Source organism: Macaca nemestrina, chromosome 18 (genome assembly GCF_043159975.1).
Source record: "Macaca nemestrina isolate mMacNem1 chromosome 18, mMacNem.hap1, whole genome shotgun sequence".
In the NCBI taxonomy this organism is placed as follows: Eukaryota; Metazoa; Chordata; class Mammalia; order Primates; family Cercopithecidae; genus Macaca; species Macaca nemestrina.
This window is the reverse complement of record NC_092142.1, coordinates 5,029,655-5,049,178: the sequence shown is the minus strand read 5'-3', so window position 1 is coordinate 5,049,178 and position 19,524 is coordinate 5,029,655. Positions and strand designations below refer to the sequence as shown.

Here is a 19,524-nt window from a genome sequence, read left to right as displayed (position 1 = left end):
GAATTGGAGCTAGATGCTCCCAGTGAACCCATGCTCATCAATAGAGACAGAAAGAGAGCGGGAACAAGCTCCCAGGGAGCCCCACACCTGGTCCTGGTCCCAACTGGTTCCAGCTGAGTCCTTGGCAGCCACTTCCTCCTTGACGGTTTTGGTCCCTCAGCCATAACACAGAGACCTGAGTATCGGTGGGTCCTCTCCAATCACTCTCCTGTCCTGTCAGCAAGGACCCTAGCCCCTCCCGATCAATTACAATCATCTCCTTGGGCCCAGCCCCACTCCTCCAACCCACACACCAAGAGCCTCGGTCTTGATGGGAGGGAAAGTGCCCAACCACAGGCTTGGCCTTCACACCAAGCCACCAAAGAAAGAGAAAGCCGGCCGCCGCGGTGAGGTCAATCTGATGACAATGAGCGCTTTCTAGGCAGGAGAGATGCGCCGGGACCCGCGCTCAGCACCCCGCCCCGCCCTCAGGCTTTCCCCCAGGAACTCCCCCGTGTTACGAGGACGGAGCTGAGGCGCCCGGGGCAAAGCGACTGCCCCAAGGTCACCCAAGCCGGGCAGTGGCAGCGCCGGGTACGGCTCGGGCAGGTTCCTCCGGGGCCCCCAGCCACGCCTAGGGGTCGGGGCCGCGGGGCCGCGCAAAGGCTCCGGGTAGGAACGAGGCCCAGAGGGCGCCGAGCAGGGCGCCCTGCCCCCAGTCCCCGCCCCCGCGCCCGCCGGGCCAGCGTTCCAGCCCGCGCCTTGCCGTAGGCGCCGGGGGCCGGGCGCTCACCGGACTTCGGAGGGTAGCGATAGGCCGAGTTCGCCTGGATGTCGATGTCCTCCACCCCCGCGATGCGGCGGCTGAGAATGGAGCCCATGGTGAGCGGCGCTGCCGGGCAGGGGCCAGGGCCGGAACGGAAGCGGCGGCGGCGGCGGCGGCGGCTGCAGGGTCCTCACACGGACATGGCCCGGACCAGGCCGCACGGACGCTAGTCCACGGCCGCGGAGGCGCCTCGAGCCCCCACCCCCGGCTTGGCCCGGGGCCCGACGCCACGGCGGCCCTCCGCCTCCCGGGCCCGGGGCACGTCGGGAAATGGAGTCCTCTCGCCCCGAAGGCGCCGGGAAGCGGCGCGGGAAGCCCGTCTGGAAACTATCTTTCCCAGGATGCTCCGTTCCCAGGCTCTCTGACGTGTTGACAAGCACTCCGGGACAAACCAAATGGACCTAAAATCAAAGGGAAGGAATCACCAAGCACACCGCAAATGGTCCTTCCCTCTGCGTTCCAAGAGCTGCACTAACATATTAACTCTTTGGTCATTTCATCATCTGTTCGCTTACAGACTCCCCTGCGGCCCCAGCGCCTTCCACTTGCCTTCTCTGAAATTGCTCCCTGAGTCGCTGTGGTTCTCCCCACTCCCCCGGGTTTGTCTCCCGCCCCGACCGGCATAGGGCGCAGCTGCACCTGCCACCCGGAGCCCACCTGCAGGGTGTGCACCGAAGAAGTGAAGCACCCGCTTTGGCCTTGGCCAAAATTTGAGGACTACCATTTGGGGACTTCTGAGCCAGGTGTGGTTCTGAGGGCTGTATAGGCATCAGCCCGTTTTACAGCTGAGGAAACTGGAATCCAGGGGGTTAAGCAACTTCCGGCCCCCTGACAAGAGGAAGGCTGAGGCCAGGTGCGGTGGCTCACCTGTAATCCCAACACTTTGGCCCCACGTCCAGAACAATTAGTTTAAAGGCATAATTTTACAGTCTCCACGGAAGGCAGTAGACTCTCCCACACTTTACACACAGGGAAACTGAGGCACAGAGGAGCGAGAGCCGCATGAAATGCGCTGGGGGCAAGATTGCAAGAATCGCGTTAGAATGAAAACCTCCCAGTGTGCACTGTGTTCCTTGGCTTTTGACTCACACACAGCTCTGGAAACAGATCGCTTTTTACCACTTCTCAGTTGAGGAACTGGGATTCTGAGAAGAGTGATTTCCCAAGTCAAGCCTGTTGTACCAAGAAAGCAGCTAGGGAGGGCAGGGCAGACTGAGTCTCATATGGTCAATTCACCACAGTCCACATGGAAATGCTTCTTATACCCTTCCAGGGGCCAGAGTCCAGGATCCAGTCTTCCTTTTTTTTTTTTATTCTGTTGCGCAGTCTAGAGAGAAGTGGCACTATCTCAGCTCATTACAGCCTCTGCCTCCTGTGTTCAAGCGATTCTCGTGCCTCAGCCTCCCCACTAGCTGGGATTACATGCATGCACCATCACACCCAGCCAATTTTGTATTTTTAGTAGAGATGGGGTTTCACCATGTTAGCCAGGCTGGTCTTGAACTCAAGTGATCCACCTGCCTTAGCTTCTCAAAGTGTTGGGATTACAGGTGAGCCACTGCGCCTGTCCTCAGCCTTCCTCTTGTCAGGGGAACTTGGGAAGCCAAACGACTATGGCAGCCAAGAGGCTTGTGTGATTATGAGGTGGGTCCAGGTCTTGGAGGAGCCTGATAAAATCTCCCTGGCCCACAACCAAAGGCCACACTTACTGAGCATTTATTATGTGCCAGGCATCATGTTGAGGACTCTGCGCATATTCTCTCATCGAATTCTTTGATGTTGGCCAGGCGCAGTGGCTCACGCCTGCAATCCTAACACTTTGGGAGGCCGAGGCAGGCAGATAGCCTGCACCCAGGAGATCCAGAACAGACTGGGCAACATGTCATGACCCTGTCTCTACCAAAAATGTAAAAATTAACCAGATGTGATGGCATGCCCCGGTAGTCACAGCTACTCTGGAGGTGGAGGCAGGAGCATAGTTTGAGCCTGGGAGGTCGAGGCTGCAGTGAGCCACGATCATGCCACTGCACTCCAGCCTGGGTGACAGAGTGAGACCCTATCTCTAAAAAGGATAAAAATGAAAAAAAAATAAAAATTAAAAAACAGGCCAGGCACTGTGGCTCACACCTGTAATCCCAGCACTTTGGGAGGCCAAGGCAGGTGTACCACTTGAGGTCAGGGTTCAAGACCAGCCTGGCAAATATGGTGAAACCCTGTCTCTACCAAAAATACAAAAATTTAGCTGAGCGTGGTGGTGTGCGCCTATAATCCCAGCTACTCAGGAGGCTGAGGCAGGATAATCACTTGAACCTGGGAGGTGGAGGTTACGGTGAGCCAAGATTGCGCCACTGCACTCCAGTGTGGGTGACAGAGCGATGTTCTGTCTCCAAAAATAATAATAATTAAAAATAATTATCTGGCCGGGCATAATGGTTCACGCCTGGAATCCCAGCACTTTGGGAGGCCGAGGTGGGCAAATCACCCAAGGTCAAGAGTTCAAGACCAGCCTGGCCAACATGGCAAAATCCCGTCACTACTGAAAACATAAAAATTAGCCAGGTGTGGTGGCACATGCCTGTAATCCCAGCTACTCAGGAGGCTGACACGGGAGAATTGCTTGAACCTGGGAGGTGGAGGTGGCAGTGAGCTGAAATCGTGCCACTGCACTCCAGCCTGGGTGACAGAGCAAGATTGTCTCAAAAAAAAAATTATCTGATGTAGATTCTATTTCCATTCCCAATTTACAAAACAGGAAAGTGAGGCTCAGAAAAATGAAGTACCCTAATGGGGTTGCACAGTAGGTGGGTGGCACAGCTGGAATTGAGCCAGGCCACTGCTCTTACCTGGGCACGTCCCTGTTTCCACAGAGGCATGCTCCAGAGTGCCAGATTGCCAGGCTCTTGCCCCCAGATGGATGGGCCTGAAGAGCCCCACCCACTGTGATCTCTCTTCATTTTATATTTCTTTCCATTGAATTGCAGAACTCACGTACATGTATGTGCGTTTCTGTACCAATGCTGCCTTCGACTGCCCTCCCCGTTTGTGGGGAGGAAGGGAGAGTCCCGAGGATCGCTGTTCCCATGAAAAACAACACTAACACACATCCTCCCTATGGAGCCTGGGTCAGAGCAGTCGTTTCCAGCTGCGGGATGTTTCATTAACTCTTCTCAACAGAGAAGAGTTACCCACACCCAGCTGGAAGACAGGCCCTTCCTGATTTGGTCCAAGTTCCATTATCAACATCTGAGTGGATTCATTTCTTTATGTTTGGAGACAGAATCTCACTCTATCACCCAGGCTGGAGTGCAGTGGCATGATTATGTGGGATCTCGGCTCGCTTTAACCTCTGCCTCCCGGGTTCAAGCGGTTCTCCTTCCTCAGCCTCCCGAGTAGCTGGGATTACAGGCGCCCACGACTATGCCCAGATAATTTTTGTATTTTTAGTAGAGACGGGGTTTTACCATGTTGGCCAGGCTGGTCTTTAACTCCTGACCTCAGGCAGTCCCCTCACCTTGGCCTCCCAAAGTGCCGGGATTACAGGCGTGGGCCATCGTGCCCAGCCAATTCACTGATTTATTCAACAAATATTTATCCTGCAGCTACTATGTGACAGGTGATGAACCAGGCAACAGGCATCAAATGGTAGGACAAGCTAGACATGGAGGCTGCAGGCAGGTGAGGAAATAGACACTATAAAGGTTAACAAGTATGTAAATCCAAAATGTGGTGGGTGCTCTGCAAGAAAACATTGAGATGCAATTGAAACTATTGGCAGGGGAGTCAGGGGTTTTTTTGAGGAGGTGACAGCAAAGCCAGGATTTGATTTGTTGTTTGTTGTTGTTGTTGTTTGAGATGCAGTCTCACTCTTGCCCAAGCTGGAGTGCAGTGGTGTGATCTCAGCTCACTGCAACCTCTGCCCCCGGGTTCAAGCGATTCTCCTGCCTCAGCCTCCGGAGTAGCTGGGACTACAGGTACGTGCCAGCACATCCAGCTAATTTTTGTATTTTCAGTAGAGACGGGGTTTCACCATGTTGGCCAGGCTGGTCTTGAACTCCTGACCTCAGGTGATCCACCTGCCTCGGCCTCCCAAAGTGCTAGGATTATAGGTGTGAGCCACCACGCCCGGTCGCTAAGCCAGGACTTGAAATTAATAGCCAGCCAGGCAAAGTGTGAGGGGTAGGCTGCTGCAGGTTCTAGGTAGGGGTAATGGCATATACAAAACCTCTCCAGTGGGAAAGAACTGAGTACGGCACAGGGCTGGAATCAAGTGACAGGGAGATGACAGAATCCAAGGTCAGGAGCAAGGCAAGGGCCAGATCATTGCCCCTCATTCAGCCAGCACTGGGCTCTCTGAAACATAAAGACAGGGCCAGGCGCGGTGTCTCACGCCTGTAATCTCAGCATTTTGGGAGGCCAAGGCAGGCGGATCTCTTGAGCCTAGGAGTTCGAGGCCAGCCTGGGCACCATGGCAAAACCCTGTCTCCACAAAAAATATAAACAATAACCAGGCATGGTGGTGCACATCTGTAGTCCCAGCTGCTTGGGAGGCTGAGGTGGGGAGGATCGTTTGAGCCTGGGAGGTCGAGGCTGTAGTGAGCCATGATTGTGCCAGTGCACTCCAGCCTGGGTGACAGAGTGAGACCCTGTCTCAAAAAATAAAAATAATTAAAAAAAAAAAAAAAAACCATAAAGACGGACCCCGGAGACAACTGGTGGCTTCCTGGTCTGAGTGCCTGAGTTTCAATTCTACACTTCTCAAGCCCCTGAGTGGGCAGGATCCTGGCATATTCTAGTGCTCGCAGAGCCAGGCACCCGGTAGGTGTCTGATAAGCACATCTGTGGAATAAATCAAAGAATGGGGTGAAGAGGAGGCGGCCAGGGCGCTGCACCCCCCATGGACTGGTCATGTTAAGTCTGGCAAAGCCTTGAACCTCTTGGGCCCTCAGGTGAGATAAGGGCACTGCTGGAAATGCCTTCTCTCCTTCCTACTAGGTGCTGGCCCCAGCTGTCAGGCTCCAGCCCAGCCTGCTACGGAATCCAAAGTTCACTCTCCAACCAGGCTAATCCTGGCTGAAAACAAGGTTGTTTTTTAATTCCCTGTCGCCCCTGGGAAAACAAGCTGGCTTAGGGGATCGGGATGAGGGAGTTAAATGGAGATCAGTAGGGTGACCTTTGACTCTGCCAGTCCCACCTGCCCAACTCTTGCCAGCCTGCTGGCCTGAGAGAGCTCCTGGGCTGGGCAAGCCTAGGCAGGCAGCTGAGTGGTACCTGGACGATGGTGGAAGGAGGGGCGAAAGCACTTCCTGCCTCCCTATGCAAGGCAAGCCGCCAGTGGGCCCTGCCGGGACAGTGTCCCTCTTCCCTTGCCAGAAATGCACCACGGGTGCCCGCTCTTCTCCACAGGTTCTGAACGTCGGAGGCTAAGTTTTATCTGTAAAATAGGGCTAGGACTTCCCAGAGTGGTCCAGATGCAGGTAAAGAGGTGAGAGAACTAGAACCGTGCAACTAGCATCAGGCCCTGCACTATGCACCTTAGAAGCATTAATCTTCCACAGCAGTGAGGCCAGAACTCAGCCCCACCAGTGAGAAAGTGAAGCACAGAGCTCTGGTAACTCACTCAACATTAAGCATTAAGTCATTGCTGGGCACGGTGACTCACGCCTGTAATCCCAGCTCTCAGGGAGGCAGAGGCAGGAGAATAGCTTGAGCCCAGGAGTTTGAGACCTGCCTGGGTAATATAGCGAGACCCCGTTCTCCACAAAAAGGAAGGAAAAAAAAAAAAGACAAAAAATAAAAAGCATTAAGTCATTAAGCAGCGTCATTAACCAGCGGAGTCAAGCCTGACACCCAGGTCTGTCTGGCTCCTGAACCTGCCCACCTTCTACCACACTGTGTTGCCATCCCAGTGGTAATGATTATAGTGGGAATCATATTCAGAGCTGGTTTTTACTGTGGGCCTACCCTATGGAGCACTTGGCCCACATTAATTCATGCATATGAACTCTGCAAAGGTTAAGGGGCAACTCTTAGCAAGAGCAAACATCTCTTGGAACTATCAGGGTTTACAAAATACTATGGACCCTAAGTGATCCCCAAGCAGCAGGAAAGAAGCTTAAACTGTATTTCCCATAGTCAGCTGGCTTCTCCCGAGGCTAAGCGCCTGCCTGGGAAAAGCAAAGACTCAGTGTCCGCCCCTTGCCCATAGGCCAGGTTCCCAGCCGCAGCCCTCAGAGACCAACTCTACTGCACCCTGACTCCCTTCCCTCCGCAACCCCGTCAGCGATCTCAGTGCCCCAGCCTTCCCCACTATCCTATCCTCCCACCCCAGGACATTTCAGGTCCAGTCCACTAGTTCCCCCGGTGTCCTCCTCCCACCACCCAGTGGGAAAGTCCTTGGTCAGGCTTGAGGGGCCTGGGTGGGAGCCGCAGCTTGAGGCAATTCCCTTCATTCCACCCAATTCCGAAGGCAGGGCAGACTCCCCTGGAACCAAACACAAGAACATTGTCTAGTTCAGACTGGAGCTCTCCACCACCATCTAATCCAGCACAGCCACAGCCACAGTGATCCCAACGTGTACAAGGGGTCAGATCTATTTAAACACTTCAGTAGCCCCTAACTCACCCCCAGGGCCAGTGCTGGCCTCCCTAGGGCATTTTTTATTTTTTGGAGACAGGGTCTTGCTGTCCCCCAGGCACAATCACTGCTCACTGCAGCCTCTGACCTCCCAGACTCAAGCAATCCTCCTACCTCAATCTGTACCCGGGACTCCAGAATTTTTTTTTTCTTTTTTTTTTTTTTGAGACGGAGTCTTGCTCTGTCGCCCAGGCTGGAGTGCAGTGGTGCGATCTCTGCTCACTGCAACCTTCGCCTGCCTCCTGAGTTCAAGCAATTCTCCTGCCTCAGCCTCCCAAGTAGCTGGGATTACAAGCGTGCGCCACCATGTCCGGCTAATTTTTCTATTTTTAGTGGAGACGGTTTGACCATGTTGACCAGGCTGGTCTCGAACTCCTAACCTCAAGGGAACCGACCGCCTCGGCCTCCCAAAGCGCTAGGATTATAGGTGTGAGCCACCGCACCCGGCCACTTTTTTAAAAATTTTTATAGAGACGAGGGTCTCACTATGTTGAGGCTGGTCGCAAACTCCTGGACTCAAGTGATCCACACATCTCGGCCTCCGAAAGTTGAGATTACTTACAGGTGTTGGCCATGGAACCCAGCAAATTTTCTTTTCGTTTTTTTTTTTTTTTGAGACAGAGTCTTGCTCTGTGGCCCAGGCTGAAGTGCAGTGGCGCGATCGCAGCTCACTGCAACCTCCGCCTTCCGGGTTCAAACGATTCTCCTGCCTCACCTTCTGGAATAGCTGGGATTACAAGCGCCGCCTGCCACCACTCTCGGCTAGTTTTTGTATTTTCAGTAGAGACAGGGTTTCGCCATGTTAGTCAGGCGGGTCTCGAATTCCTGACCTCAGGTGATCCGCCAGCTTTGGCCTCCCAAAGTGCTGGGATTACAGGCGTAAGCCACTGCGCCCGGCCCGAACCCAGCAAATTTTCTTAAAATTTAAGTATCTGTAGAGGCGTGTTCTCAAACCCCTGGGCCTAGGCAATCCTCCCTCACGGTCCCCGAGTAGGTGGGATTACAGGCCACTGCGCCTGCCCAGGATGGCATTTTCCATCTTGCAAGGCTACACTCGTCCTCCGGGTTTCCGAAATTCGATCCCGACCCCAGCCATCCTCACAGCCCCCCACCCGGCTACTGCTCCTCTGTCGCCCCAGGCTAGGTCCGGGCCAGGAACAGAGGAAGGACCCAACAAATAGTGGCTCAACTAAGGAGGCTGGGGCCAGCGGGCGCAAGGAGCCAAACCAAGGTCACCGAGAGCGGCCGTGACCGCGCCTCACTGCCCCCGGGCGCTCCGAGCCGGTTAGAGCCTCACTAGCTGTCCGCAACGTCAACCGGAAGCGCCATGTGCCGGTCTGTAAACACGGCCCGGTCACCCCGCCCCCGGCCCCGCCCCCGGCCTCCCCGACCCAGCGCCCGCCCCCGCCGCCTCCTCATTGGGCGACCAGCTTTGTTTACCTTATATGGCCAGGTCCTAACACCCTGAGGCTGCCTATTGGTCGAGGCACAACCTCACTCAGTGACGTCACGGGGACCAAAAGATGCAAATAAACCGAGGCATTCTGGGAATGGGAGTTTGGGGCCGCTCCGGAACTGGCTCCGCGGGGTCCTGGCGCCCGCCCGCTGAGGGCCGAGATTTCCGGCAAAGAGCACGAGATTTTTCGTGGGAAAGCAGGAGAACAGCTGGGAGCGGGACGCCGAAGCACCAGAGGCTGCCGCCCCCGCCAGCCTGTCCCAGGCGCCGTCCAGAGGGTCATCGGGCTACAGTGGGGCACACCCAGAGCCAGGCTAGGAAGGACCCACGCCACGAGTGAGCGATGAGAGATTGAGGAGAGCTGGGAGGCTGACTACAGGCGGTGACGTGCAGCGGAGCTTTGAAGCAGCTCATTCATTCATTCACTGAGCGAGTATTTGTCGGCGCCTACAGTGTGCCAGGCCTTTCAGCCTAGACCAGCCGATTTGGGGCAAAATGCCTAGAGATCCCTCTCTTAAGGGTGTGCCTACTACTTAACACAGTGCGATGCCAATCACAGAGGGGTTCAGGGTCTCTAAGTCTTGGCAAAGACGCCTGTGGACCGGCGTTTGTGCCCATGCACAGATCTGTATGCCCCACCTTGGGACCCAGTTCGGGCCAGAGCTGGGGCACGGATGCCACCGAGAGAAATGAGGGCGACATGGACGTGCCTGGCTCTGGTCACGGTCTGGACAGCTGCGCACAGTAGGCGCTTAGCTTTTAGTCACAGTACCCGGGGCATGACAAAGACGTCTGTGGCCTGGCGTTTGCGCCCATGCACAGATCTGTGGCTCCCGCCTCTGGGCTCCTAATTCCCGCCAGAGCAGGGGCGTGGGTGCCACCGAGAGCAACGAGGGCGACGTGGATGTGACTGGCTCTGGTCCCGGCTCAGGCGCCTGCACACAGTAGGCGCTCAGCTTTCAGACACCGTTCCTGGGCCTTGGCAAAGACGCCTATTCACAGACCCGCCCCACCTGCGGACCTCCATCCGTGCCAGAGCAGGGGCCCAGGTGCCACCCAGAGCAACGAGGGTGGCGTGGACTCCCCCAATCCTGGTCACGGCCGGGCATCCGCACACAGTAGGCACTCAGCGTTCAGACACGGTCCCCAGGCCTTGGCCAAGATCCTGTGGTCCGGCATTTGCGCCCATACACAGACGTGGCCCCGGCCTGCGGACCCCCATCCGTGCCAGAGCAGGGGCACGGGTGCCACCGAGAGCAACGAGGGCGACGTGGACGCGCCCGGCTCGGATCACGGCCCGGACATCCGCACAGGAGGCGGAGGTTGCAGCGGGCGCTCGGTGCTTAGACACGCCCCTTCTCGGGCTTCCCGTCCCCTGGGGTGCCGGCCCCGCTCCCCCGGGTCGCCCGGCGCAGCGCGGGGACTACATATCCCAGCATGCCGCGGCGCCGGCGGAACGAGGCGAGGCGCGGTGAGTCAGAGCCGCACAGTAAATATTTGTATTAGCCGGAGCCGGCTCGCTAATGGTGGACGCGTGAGGCGGAGGCGCGGGCGGCGGAGGGAGGCCGGAGCGGGCAGCGCGGCGGCGCCATGTCCGTGAATATGGACGAGCTTAAGCACCAGGTCATGATCAACCAGTTCGTGCTGACGGCGGGCTGCGCGGCCGACCAGGCGAAGCAGCTGCTGCAGGCGGCCCACTGGCAGTTCGAGGTGCGCGGCGCCGGAGCTGGGCGAGGGCCGGGGCCACGGGCGGAGTGTGTCCCGCGTGGCCGCGGGGCGGGGGTGGGTGGCGTGGACGCGTGCCGGCTGTGCGCCCGCTCCGGGCCGCAGACCCGACCCGCTCTCCCGACGGCGGTGCCCGGCGTCCGGATCCCGGGGGCTTGCGGCGGGCGAAGGGGGGAATTGGGCCACCGGTCGGGGATACGCCGCCCCCGCGGGGCCACGAGTCCCCTGGGATCGAGACGGGGACCCCCCCCACCCCTTTTGTCCGGGTAAAGGCCGAGGCAGGGCGGCGCCGCGGGGCGGACGGACAGTCGGGCGGGCGGCCGGAAGGAGGACGCCCCAGGCCTCGGCTGAGCTGGGCCGGAGGGCGGAGCCGCTCCGGACGTGTGGTCCAAGGGTCCGCGTGCCTGGTGGGCGGCCGGCGGCGTGCGCACACGTCCATGTGCATTTGTGTTTACGCACGCACCGCGCCACGGCGTCGGCCGGGCACCGAGGAGGTGGCGGACCTGCGGGCACGTTGGCGCGCGTGTGAACGCGCAGCCCCCCTGGTGCGTTTGGTGTGTGATCAGCGCGTAAACATGTGGCAGGTCTGCAGATGCCGCCCGTGCCCGGCACGGTGTGATGTGTGTACACGGCGTGGACTGTATGGGTGGCGTGTCGGAGCCCCACACTACAGCATAGGGATAAGCGTGAATTCCCTCCAGAGCTGTGCCTGGGGACTCCGTGTGCGCGTCCAGGTGCTCTCCTGGGGCTGGCAGGGGCATCTGTACCTTTGCCGGTGCACTGGGGAGGGTGCACAAGGTTCAACAGCTTTCAGGCTAGTTGGGTAGGCGGTGATACTGCCCCAGTCTGGCACCCACTCCCCGGGGCCTCCCCTAACCCACAGGATAGTAGTGCTCCTGGCTTGTGCTGCCCAGAGGCTACCTGGCCTTCCCTAATTCACTGACCCCGGGATTAACCCCATGGTCGTATCTGGGGATGAGGCCAGAGCCCCTTGACCTGTGCACCTCACAGGGTTAGGGTCACAGCCTCAGCCATCCCGGTACCATCTGTGCCCAGCTGGGGACTAGGAACCTGGTTTCTCCATGAGGAGCCATCCCAGGGCCTGCAGGAGGGACCAGAAGCCAGAGGACTCTGGGACTCTGCTTGCTGGGGACTAGATGGGGATCAGAATGTCCCAAGCTTGGGACAGTCTGGAAAGGCAGTGGCTATCCCATTCAGATGAGTCCATACCTCTGTCCTTGCCTACTTCCCTCCTACCAGCGGTCGCGGGGGCCGCTGACCCTGTGTGGTGTTCACCCCAGGACGTAGGAGGCTGCTCTGTCCCTCTGGCCTCAGTTTCCACATCTGTATAGTGGCGTTGGGGGGCATGAATCAGCCTCTGTTGGCCAGCTCACTGTCCCCTGTGCCCCAGGGCAGCCCCACCCGGAGGAAGCTCCCTGCTCCCCTCCTCGTCTCCACAGCCCTCATCAGCCCTGTTTGTGTCAAGGGCTGGATGTGGCAAAACTTGCAAAACGACATTCATGGCAGTCCCACACCTGCACGCACGGTTCCCTCCCTGCCTGGGGCTGGGCGGGCAGGTGTCCGCTGGGAAGCGGGCCCTGCCTGCAGGACTCACCCCAGCCCTCGGAACCTGGCATCCAGCTGGCACCCAGGCCACATCCCTCAGTGGCACAGTTAATTGAAAATGCAGCTTTGAGGAGTGCAGTGTCTGGGGAAAGACTGTTCCCAGGAGGGGCAGGAGCATCTGGGGCCTCTGGTGGCTCCCAGGGGCCCCGTGGAAGGAGCCCTGTGCCCTCCACTCCCGAGTCTCAGTTGTGCCATCTGTAAAGTGGGGGCCACCAGGGAGGCTGGAGGAAGGTGACAGGACTTCCGGCCTCGGAATGGGGGTGAGTGAGGGGTTCACATGGCCACCCCATCCCCCTCCACGCTCCACCCGCTGGCTGCATCCACCAGGCGGTGTTTCTGGGTCACATTTGCTGCAATTCAGGTGCTAATGGGGGCAGGAGGCTGCAGGGGGAGGGGCCTGTGTCTAGTGGGGCAGATGTTTCTCAATGGAGAATGCACACAGCGGCCTGCAGAGGGGTTCTGGTGTGGCCTGGGGCTTCTGGGGTTGGGATTTGCACAGTGAGCCTGGGCTTTGAGGCACAGCTGCTGCTGACAGTGGGTCCTGCGGTCTGGAAAGGTGCTTAAAGACCAGCCCCCAGGCCTGAGCTCCCACACCCCTGTTTGGGGACACCCAGATAGGGAGTCTCCTGCAAGAAATTCCCCACATAATTCATTTATTTAAAAAATATTTTTTGCCGGGCGCTGTGGCTCACGCCTGTAATCCCAGCACTTTGGGAGGCCGAGGCGGGTGGATTATGAGGTCAAGAGATCAAGACCATCCTGGCCAACGTGGTGAAACCCTGTCTCTACTAAAAATACAAAAATTAGCCGGGCGTGGTGGCGCGCGCCTGTCTTACTCGGGAGGCTGAGGCAGGAGAATTGCTTGAACGGGGAGGCGGAGGTTGCAGTGAGCCCAGATCGCACCACTGCACTCCAGCCTGGTGACAGAGCAGACTCTGTCTCAACAAAAACAAAATTTTAAATTTTAAATAGCAGCCCCCCATGTATAACCCCCGACCAAGGGTAGGCCCCAGGAGCCAGGCTGGATTTCTGGGTGTGCTGGGCCTGGGAGGGCCAGAAAGTCAAGCTGGCATTAGGAGAGTGGGCCTGAGGGGTGGCGGTGGGGGCACCTCAGCTGCTCGAAGCTCCAAGTCTGGGTCTGGGACTTGCCAGGGCCCCGAGGACCCCTCACACACTTGTGGGGCTCCCTCACCGGCCCTTGTGCAAGAGCAGCCTCCGTTCCGTGGGATGGGCCTCGTCACCCCTGCAGGGCCCCAGCCAGGACATAGCAAATACCAGCGCCTCCCTCTGGGGCTCCTCAGTCCCCAGTCACCAAGGACCTTCAGGACCTGCTGAGCTGACACACACAGGAAAAGGCTCCGGGCTCGCTCTGTCTCCCCAACCTGTCCTGGCCTTTCTGAGCGCCCCCATTTCTGTCTTCTGCGGACCAGCTGACCCTGAGCAAATCACTTCCTGCCTTCATTTCCCTGCCTGTAAGACAGCAGTCCTTGCCTGTGGTGTTAATGATGACAGTCCATAGCCCCACTGGGATGGAGCCCTGCTGGGTGCCTGCACCATGCTCAGTGTGGCATGTGGCCCAGGTGTGGAGGGAGACGGTGGAGCGTCCCGTGCCTAGCGTGCCAGCCAAGGGTGGGTGGCTGGGGAGCTGTGCTGGGAGCTGTCGTAAGCCCGTGGTGGCTTTGGTCCTAGGGTCATCTTTCTGCTCCACCGCCCGGGCACTGTTCCGAGGGAGGCTTGGGTGGGTGATCAAGTGAACCTAAAGCCCAGGCTTGTCTCCTTGGTGCCAGGCCCTGCCTGCTGGAATCTGGTGATCGTAGGAGGTCACTGTTGGAAGGGAGGGGACCCTGGGAGTCACCTAGGCCAGCCTCTTTGTGGTACAGATGGAGAAACCAAGGCCAAAACAGTGGCCCCTTGATCAGCCAGAAGCAGAGCTGGGTGGGGCAGCAGGGGCTCCCCCCCACCAGGCTCAGACTCCTTCAAAACGCCCCTGCTTCGCAGATGAGGAAACCAAGGCTTAGAGAAGAGTAGAGACTTGCTACCTGTCAAGGTGGTAACAGCCAGGCTAGAATCTCCTAAAACAGAGCAGGGGTGGGGAGGTCTGGCTGGGCTACTTGGGGCCGTGCTGCCTTTCCCCCAGGATGGGGTGAGGGTACTGCCCGCCCTCCCCCAGTCATGGTGCTGGTGCCAGCTGGTGCAGGGGGAGGGCTCTGCAGGCCTTAGGCACTGAGGCAGGCGGCGAGCAGCAGGGGAAGCGTCTTCTCCACTCACCCCAACTGCCCAGGGTTCCCTGGCTCCTCCTTGGACAGTGGCGAGGGTTGGGGGTGACAGGCAAGCCACTGAGCCTCAGCACTGCGACCCACCCCTCCCACTCAGTGGTGCAGCCAAGATCATCCCCAACCTCAGAGGAGCCTGGGAACAAGGGCAGTGACAGGGCCAGCAGGGCCTGGAGGGTGAGCAGGGGCCTTTCTTCCTGCAGACAGCCCTCAGCGCCTTTTTCCAGGAGACCAACATCCCCTACAGCCACCACCACCACCAGATGGTAAGTGTCCCCTGGAGTTCCCAGTTGTGGATTGGACGGAAGGGGCCTAGCTAGTTCGATGTGTGAGCAGCCCCTGGCCCAGGTGTGCGAGGGCGCTGGTGCAGGTGGGGCTCGGTCTCTTTGGAGATGGATCAGCAGGAGACCGGGCTCCGTGGGTCTTGCACTTAATCTTGCCTTTGCCAGCTCCCCTTGAGACCTGGGGGGCGCCGGCCTTTGGGGCAATGAAGCTCCTCACCCTATAGCCCCCGAGATGCTGTGGCTGATGGAAGGGGGTGGGCTGGGAAAGCCTCGTGGCCCCAGGCACCGTGGGCTGCCAAGAGTGAGGCCGGGTCAGTTCATCTCAAGCCTTCTCCTCTGGGAACCCCTGGGCGGCGGACAGGCTCGGGGAGCTGGGGAAGGGACACAGAGCCTTCCGAGAATGGGCCAGCCACGCATCTCCCCTTGGGAGGCAGTGGGGGCCCCTTCAGGAAGGGGTGCTCACCCCATCTCTCTCTTCCCCTCACAGATGTGCACCCCCGCCAATACCCCCGCTACACCCCCCAACTTCCCCGACGCTCTCACCATGTTCTCCCGTCTCAAGGCCTCCGAGAGCTTCCACAGCGGTGGCAGCGGCAGCCCGATGGCTGCAACAGCCACGTCACCCCCGCCACACTTCCCCCATGCCGCCACCAGCAGCTTTGCGGCCTCCAGCTGGCCCACGGCGGCCTCGCCCCCGGGGGGCCCACAGCACCACCAGCCACAGCCGCCCCTGTGGACTCCAGCACCCCCTTCTCCGGCTTCAGACTGGCCACCCCTGGCCCCGCAACAGGCCACCTCAGAACCCAGGGCCCACCCTGCCATGGAGGCAGAGAGATAAGGGAGGCCCCTCCCCCCTCCCGGAGGCCAGGACCCTGTGGGGCGGGGGAGAAGACGTCTCCGCGGGCCCCCTTCACCCCTTTTCTGTCTGCACCCCTTGTTCCCCGGAGCCCTGGAGGGGAGAGCGCGGACTCTAGCCAGGCAGGGACGTGTCTGGTGCCAGAACACGCAGCTGCCCACACGCAAGGTCATGGCCCCAGCGGCCCTGGCACATGGAGTGGTTCAGAGCGGCCTGGGTGCCTGGCGGACAGAACTTCAGAGACCACGCAGCCTTCCTTCGAAGATGAACCTGCCCCACCCAGCCCAGGGGTGCCGTGGAGGACCACCCTGGCGGAGACATTGCTCATCCCTGGCTTGGAGCTCCTTGGGGGCCGGCAGGCCTCGACCCCCACCCTAGGGAATGCAGAGCCTCTCCGCATGTGTGCGCGTGGCCGTATCTGTATTTCTACGTATGTCGCTCTTCAGAAGCAACCTAGTTCCTGGGGCAGCTGGACTTTGCATGTTAGAGTGAGCCCCCAGCCCCCTGCCTGCCGCCCCCTCCCCAGGGCCCTGCCTCCCACCCCACCCCCTCGTCAGCCAGCGTCGCTGTTTCTTGCAGAGAAAAGGATTGTGGGAAACTCCAGGACTCTTCCCACCGCCTCCCAGCGCCTGCCTGCTGGGGCTGCCTGCATGCCTCCCCCTGTGCCTGGGGGTACCCGCATCCACTTCCTTTCCCCCTTTTAACAAAAGAGAAGAACGAATTCCAAACCACTGCCAGGCTCTGTGGTCTTACCTTGTATAGGAGGCTTGCTGCCAGCTAGCTCTGGGGGCCGCTGCCCAGAAGACAGGGCCACCCCCAGCCTCCCCGGCTCCACACTGCTGCCTGTTGCCCTTATCAGCCACAGCGTGCTCTGGAATCTTCCTGCCCACCCAGGGCTTTTCCCGTGAAGTCAGTTCCTGGCCTGGGTCCCCATCCTGTCGGCCCACCCCTGCCCCTGCTTGACTGGACAGATCCTGGCACCTGGTTAGGAGCTCACAGGGCTCACACCTACCTTCTGTCACCCTGGATTTCATCTCAGGACCTTTCTCGGTCCCCGGCTCCAGTGGCTAGGCACAGGCTGGACCCTCTGAGCCCGGCCTCCAGCACACACTGGGTAGGGCAGGGTCTCTGGGCAGAGGGCAGACAGAGCCAGGGAAGATTGCAAGGGGCAGAGGACAAGGCAGGGGACAAGGATGGGGCAGAGTGCTGCCAACAAAGGGAGCGCAGATGTTGGGTCACTTAGGAGACTGGCAACCTGAGGCTGCCTGAGATGAGCTGGAGCAGCTTTGGGAGGATGCCCCCTCAGCCTCACTGCCCCCAAGAGTGGGCCTGGACGTGGGGCAGAAGGGAGACTGGGGCCTCTGCAACACCCCCACGGGACTCAGCTCACAGCTCCTCACGGGCAACACTCACTCCGTCTAAGATAGCACCAGCCCCTTGCGGAGGCCCTGCCGCCTGGTTGGAAGACTGTCTTCTCTTTCTGAAAGTCCCGTGCTCCCCTGGTGTCCAGCACTCCCCATTGACCCTTCCTGATTCCCAGGGATGTGACTGTGCCTCTCAGGAAGCGTGCCTTGGTGCTTTTGCCACACCAGTGCCTGGCTTCATCTCCGCCCGGTTGGAACCTGCAGAGGCTGTGTTGACAGAGCCCACCTGGAACAGCTGCTCACTGGCACTGGCGACTGGCTGCTGTGACCTCCACTTGAGCCACGCTTGCTTCCCAGAAACAGGTCCTCCCGGGAATCTGCCTTGGTAATGGCCTCTCGGAACCCACAGGACGGGTGGCCCTGGCCAGCCAGCCCCCTTCATCTGCCTGGGGTGCCTGGGTAGCAGGGGAGGGAGAGAACGTGGCAGGAGGAGAGGGGAGGACATCTGTGGCCTCCTGAGTCTTTACTTTGCAGCTCCTCCATTCTTTGAGGTGGAAAAAACTTCTCAGGAAACTGCCATAGCCGCCTTGCAGTGCTGGGAAAAATGCTTTGCAGAGAGGTGTTTTGGGGTAATCTGCAGTATGGGGTGAGTGCCCCTGGACTCTCCCACCTCTCACATGCCGAGGTAGCTGCACGTGTCCGCCACGCATGAGGCAGCGCAGTCCAGGACTCTGCACAGCGTGAGGCTCAGGAATGCTGTGTTTTTGTTTTTGATTTTTGAGACGGAGTCTTGCTCAGTTGCCCAGGCTGGAGTGCAGTGGCGCCATCTCAGCTCACTGAAACCTCTGCCCCCTAGGTTCAAGTGATTCTCCTGCCTCAGCCTCCCGGGTGGGTGGGACTACAGGCACCCTCCACCACGCCTGGCTAGTTTTTGTATTTTTAGTAGACACGGGGTTTCACTATGTTGGCCAGGCTGGTCTTGAACTCCTGACCTCAGGTGATCCACCTGCCTTGGCCTCCCAGAGTGCTGAGATTACAGGCGTGAGCCACCGTGCCCAGCGGGGAGTTCCGTTTATTAAACACCATGAGCCCTGGGGCAGCCTGTAGTGAACCACACCCTCACTATTCAACGCAAGGTCCAACCCCAGCATCACCCAGGAGCTTGTTAGAGTGAGGCTGTAGCCCAGACTCCCCGAATCGGAATCTGATCTAACAGGAGCCCCTGGTTCCAGATAGACATTCAAGTTTAATAAGCATTCCTATACTACAACGTCACTAATACTGGGGAGACTGTCCCATCACCCTCATTGCTGTTTCTGGGGGCCACTGTGGGCTGGGCCTGGGGGTCTCTCTTAAAGTGGTCACATTAAGGGCGGGAGACACTTGAGGTTCCTGCAGGGCCGGTTTTTTGAGCGTGGTCACTGTTGATGTTGAGGGCTGTGTCACTGTCCCTGCAGTGGTGCTGAGCAGTATCCCTGAGCCCTCCCCACTGAATCCAAGGGCAGCCCCTTGATTAGGACAATCGGAAGTGTTTGCAGGCAGTGCTCATGTCTCCTACAGGCCACCAGGGCCCCCGTGGAGTGCTTCTGTGCTAGTTCTGTGGTTCTCATACCTGGCTGCACAGCAGGTAAAATAAAACTGGCAAACCACAGGTTCCTGGGCCTCATGCCATCAGACTCTGGGGCGAGGCCCTGACATACAATCGTGGAAGTTCCCTGGGTAGATGATGGTGATTGATATGTGACTGTACCAAAAACCACTCAATGGCATGCTTTAGAAAAGTGAATGTTCTGGTGTGTCAGTTATAACTCAAGGCTATTACTGAAAATAAAACAGGCTGGGCACGGTGGCTCACGCCTGCAATCCCAGCACTTTGGGAGGCCGCAGCAGGCAGCTCACGAGGTCAGGAGATCGAGACCATCCTGGCCAACATGGTGAAACCACTGTCTCTACTAAAATACAAACAAATAGCTGGGCATGGTGGCACGCGCCTGTAGTCCCAGCTACTCGGGAGGCTAAGGCAGGAGAATCGCTTGAACCCGGGAGGTGGAGGTTGCAGTGAGCCGAGATCATGCCACTGCACTCCAGCCTGGCAACAGAGCAAGACTCGATCTTAAAAAAAAAAAAAAAAATGGCCAGCCGTGGTGCCTCAAGCCTGTAATCCCAGCACTTTGGGAGGCCGAGATGGGTGGATCACGAGGTCTGGAGATCGAGACCATCCTGGCTAACACGGTGAAACCCCATCTCTACTAAATACAAAAAACTAGCTGGGTGAGGTGGCGGGCGCGTGTAGTCCCAGCTACTCAGGAGGCTGAGGCAGGAGAATGGCGTAAACCTAGGAGGCGGAGCTTGCAGTGAGCTGAGATCCGGCCAACTGCACCCCAGCCTGGGCAACAGAGCAAGACTCCGTCTCAAAAAAAAAGAAAACAGCTCCCAGGTTTCTGATGTGGCTGTCTAGTCATGCCCCCCACATAGGGAGTGGGAGCCTGCAGACTCGATCC

General features: G+C 58.7%; 2 protein-coding genes and 1 pseudogene across 8 annotated transcripts in view; 2 read left to right on the top strand and 1 right to left on the bottom strand.

The window, feature by feature from the left end:
* The window catches only part of LOC105467925 (mahogunin ring finger 1), a 65,128-nt gene extending 64,111 nt beyond the window's left edge, over positions 1 to 1,017 (bottom strand). For 2 of the 7 annotated variants that reach the window (XM_071084062.1, XM_071084064.1), the window contains exon 1: positions 773 to 1,017. In XM_071084062.1, coding sequence (XP_070940163.1) covers positions 773 to 860 — 88 coding nt within the window. In that variant the 5' untranslated portion in view covers positions 861 to 1,017. The remainder of the gene's footprint in view (positions 1 to 772) is intronic. The other 5 variants (XM_071084068.1, XM_071084069.1, XM_071084066.1 and 2 more) reach the window with 4 other exon arrangements.
* An 8,037-nt stretch (positions 1,018 to 9,054) lies between these two features.
* LOC105467837 (UBA like domain containing 1) lies at positions 9,055 to 18,872 on the top strand. The gene is made up of 3 exons (XM_011717579.3): positions 9,055 to 10,605; positions 14,723 to 14,785; positions 15,291 to 18,872. The coding sequence occupies exons 1-3, from the start codon at positions 10,486 to 10,488 to the stop codon at positions 15,639 to 15,641; spliced, it is 534 nt and encodes a 177-aa protein (XP_011715881.1). The 5' UTR covers positions 9,055 to 10,485; the 3' UTR covers positions 15,642 to 18,872.
* Positions 11,058 to 14,716, top strand: LOC139359944 (uncharacterized; annotated as a pseudogene).
* Positions 18,873 to 19,524: the final 652 nt, after the last annotated feature.

What these genes read in the sequence shown, in the direction of transcription:
- LOC105467837 (XM_011717579.3), top strand. Translation starts at nt 10,486, where the DNA reads ATGTCCGTGAATATGGACGAGCTTAAGCACCAGGTCATGATCAACCAG. An exon ending in CGGCCCACTGGCAGTTCGAG is followed by an intron (nt 10,606 to 14,722) that starts GTGCGCGGCGCC and finishes TTCTTCCTGCAG; the next exon opens with ACAGCCCTCAGCGCCTTTTT. An exon ending in GCCACCACCACCACCAGATG is followed by an intron (nt 14,786 to 15,290) that starts GTAAGTGTCCCC and finishes TTCCCCTCACAG; the next exon opens with ATGTGCACCCCCGCCAATAC.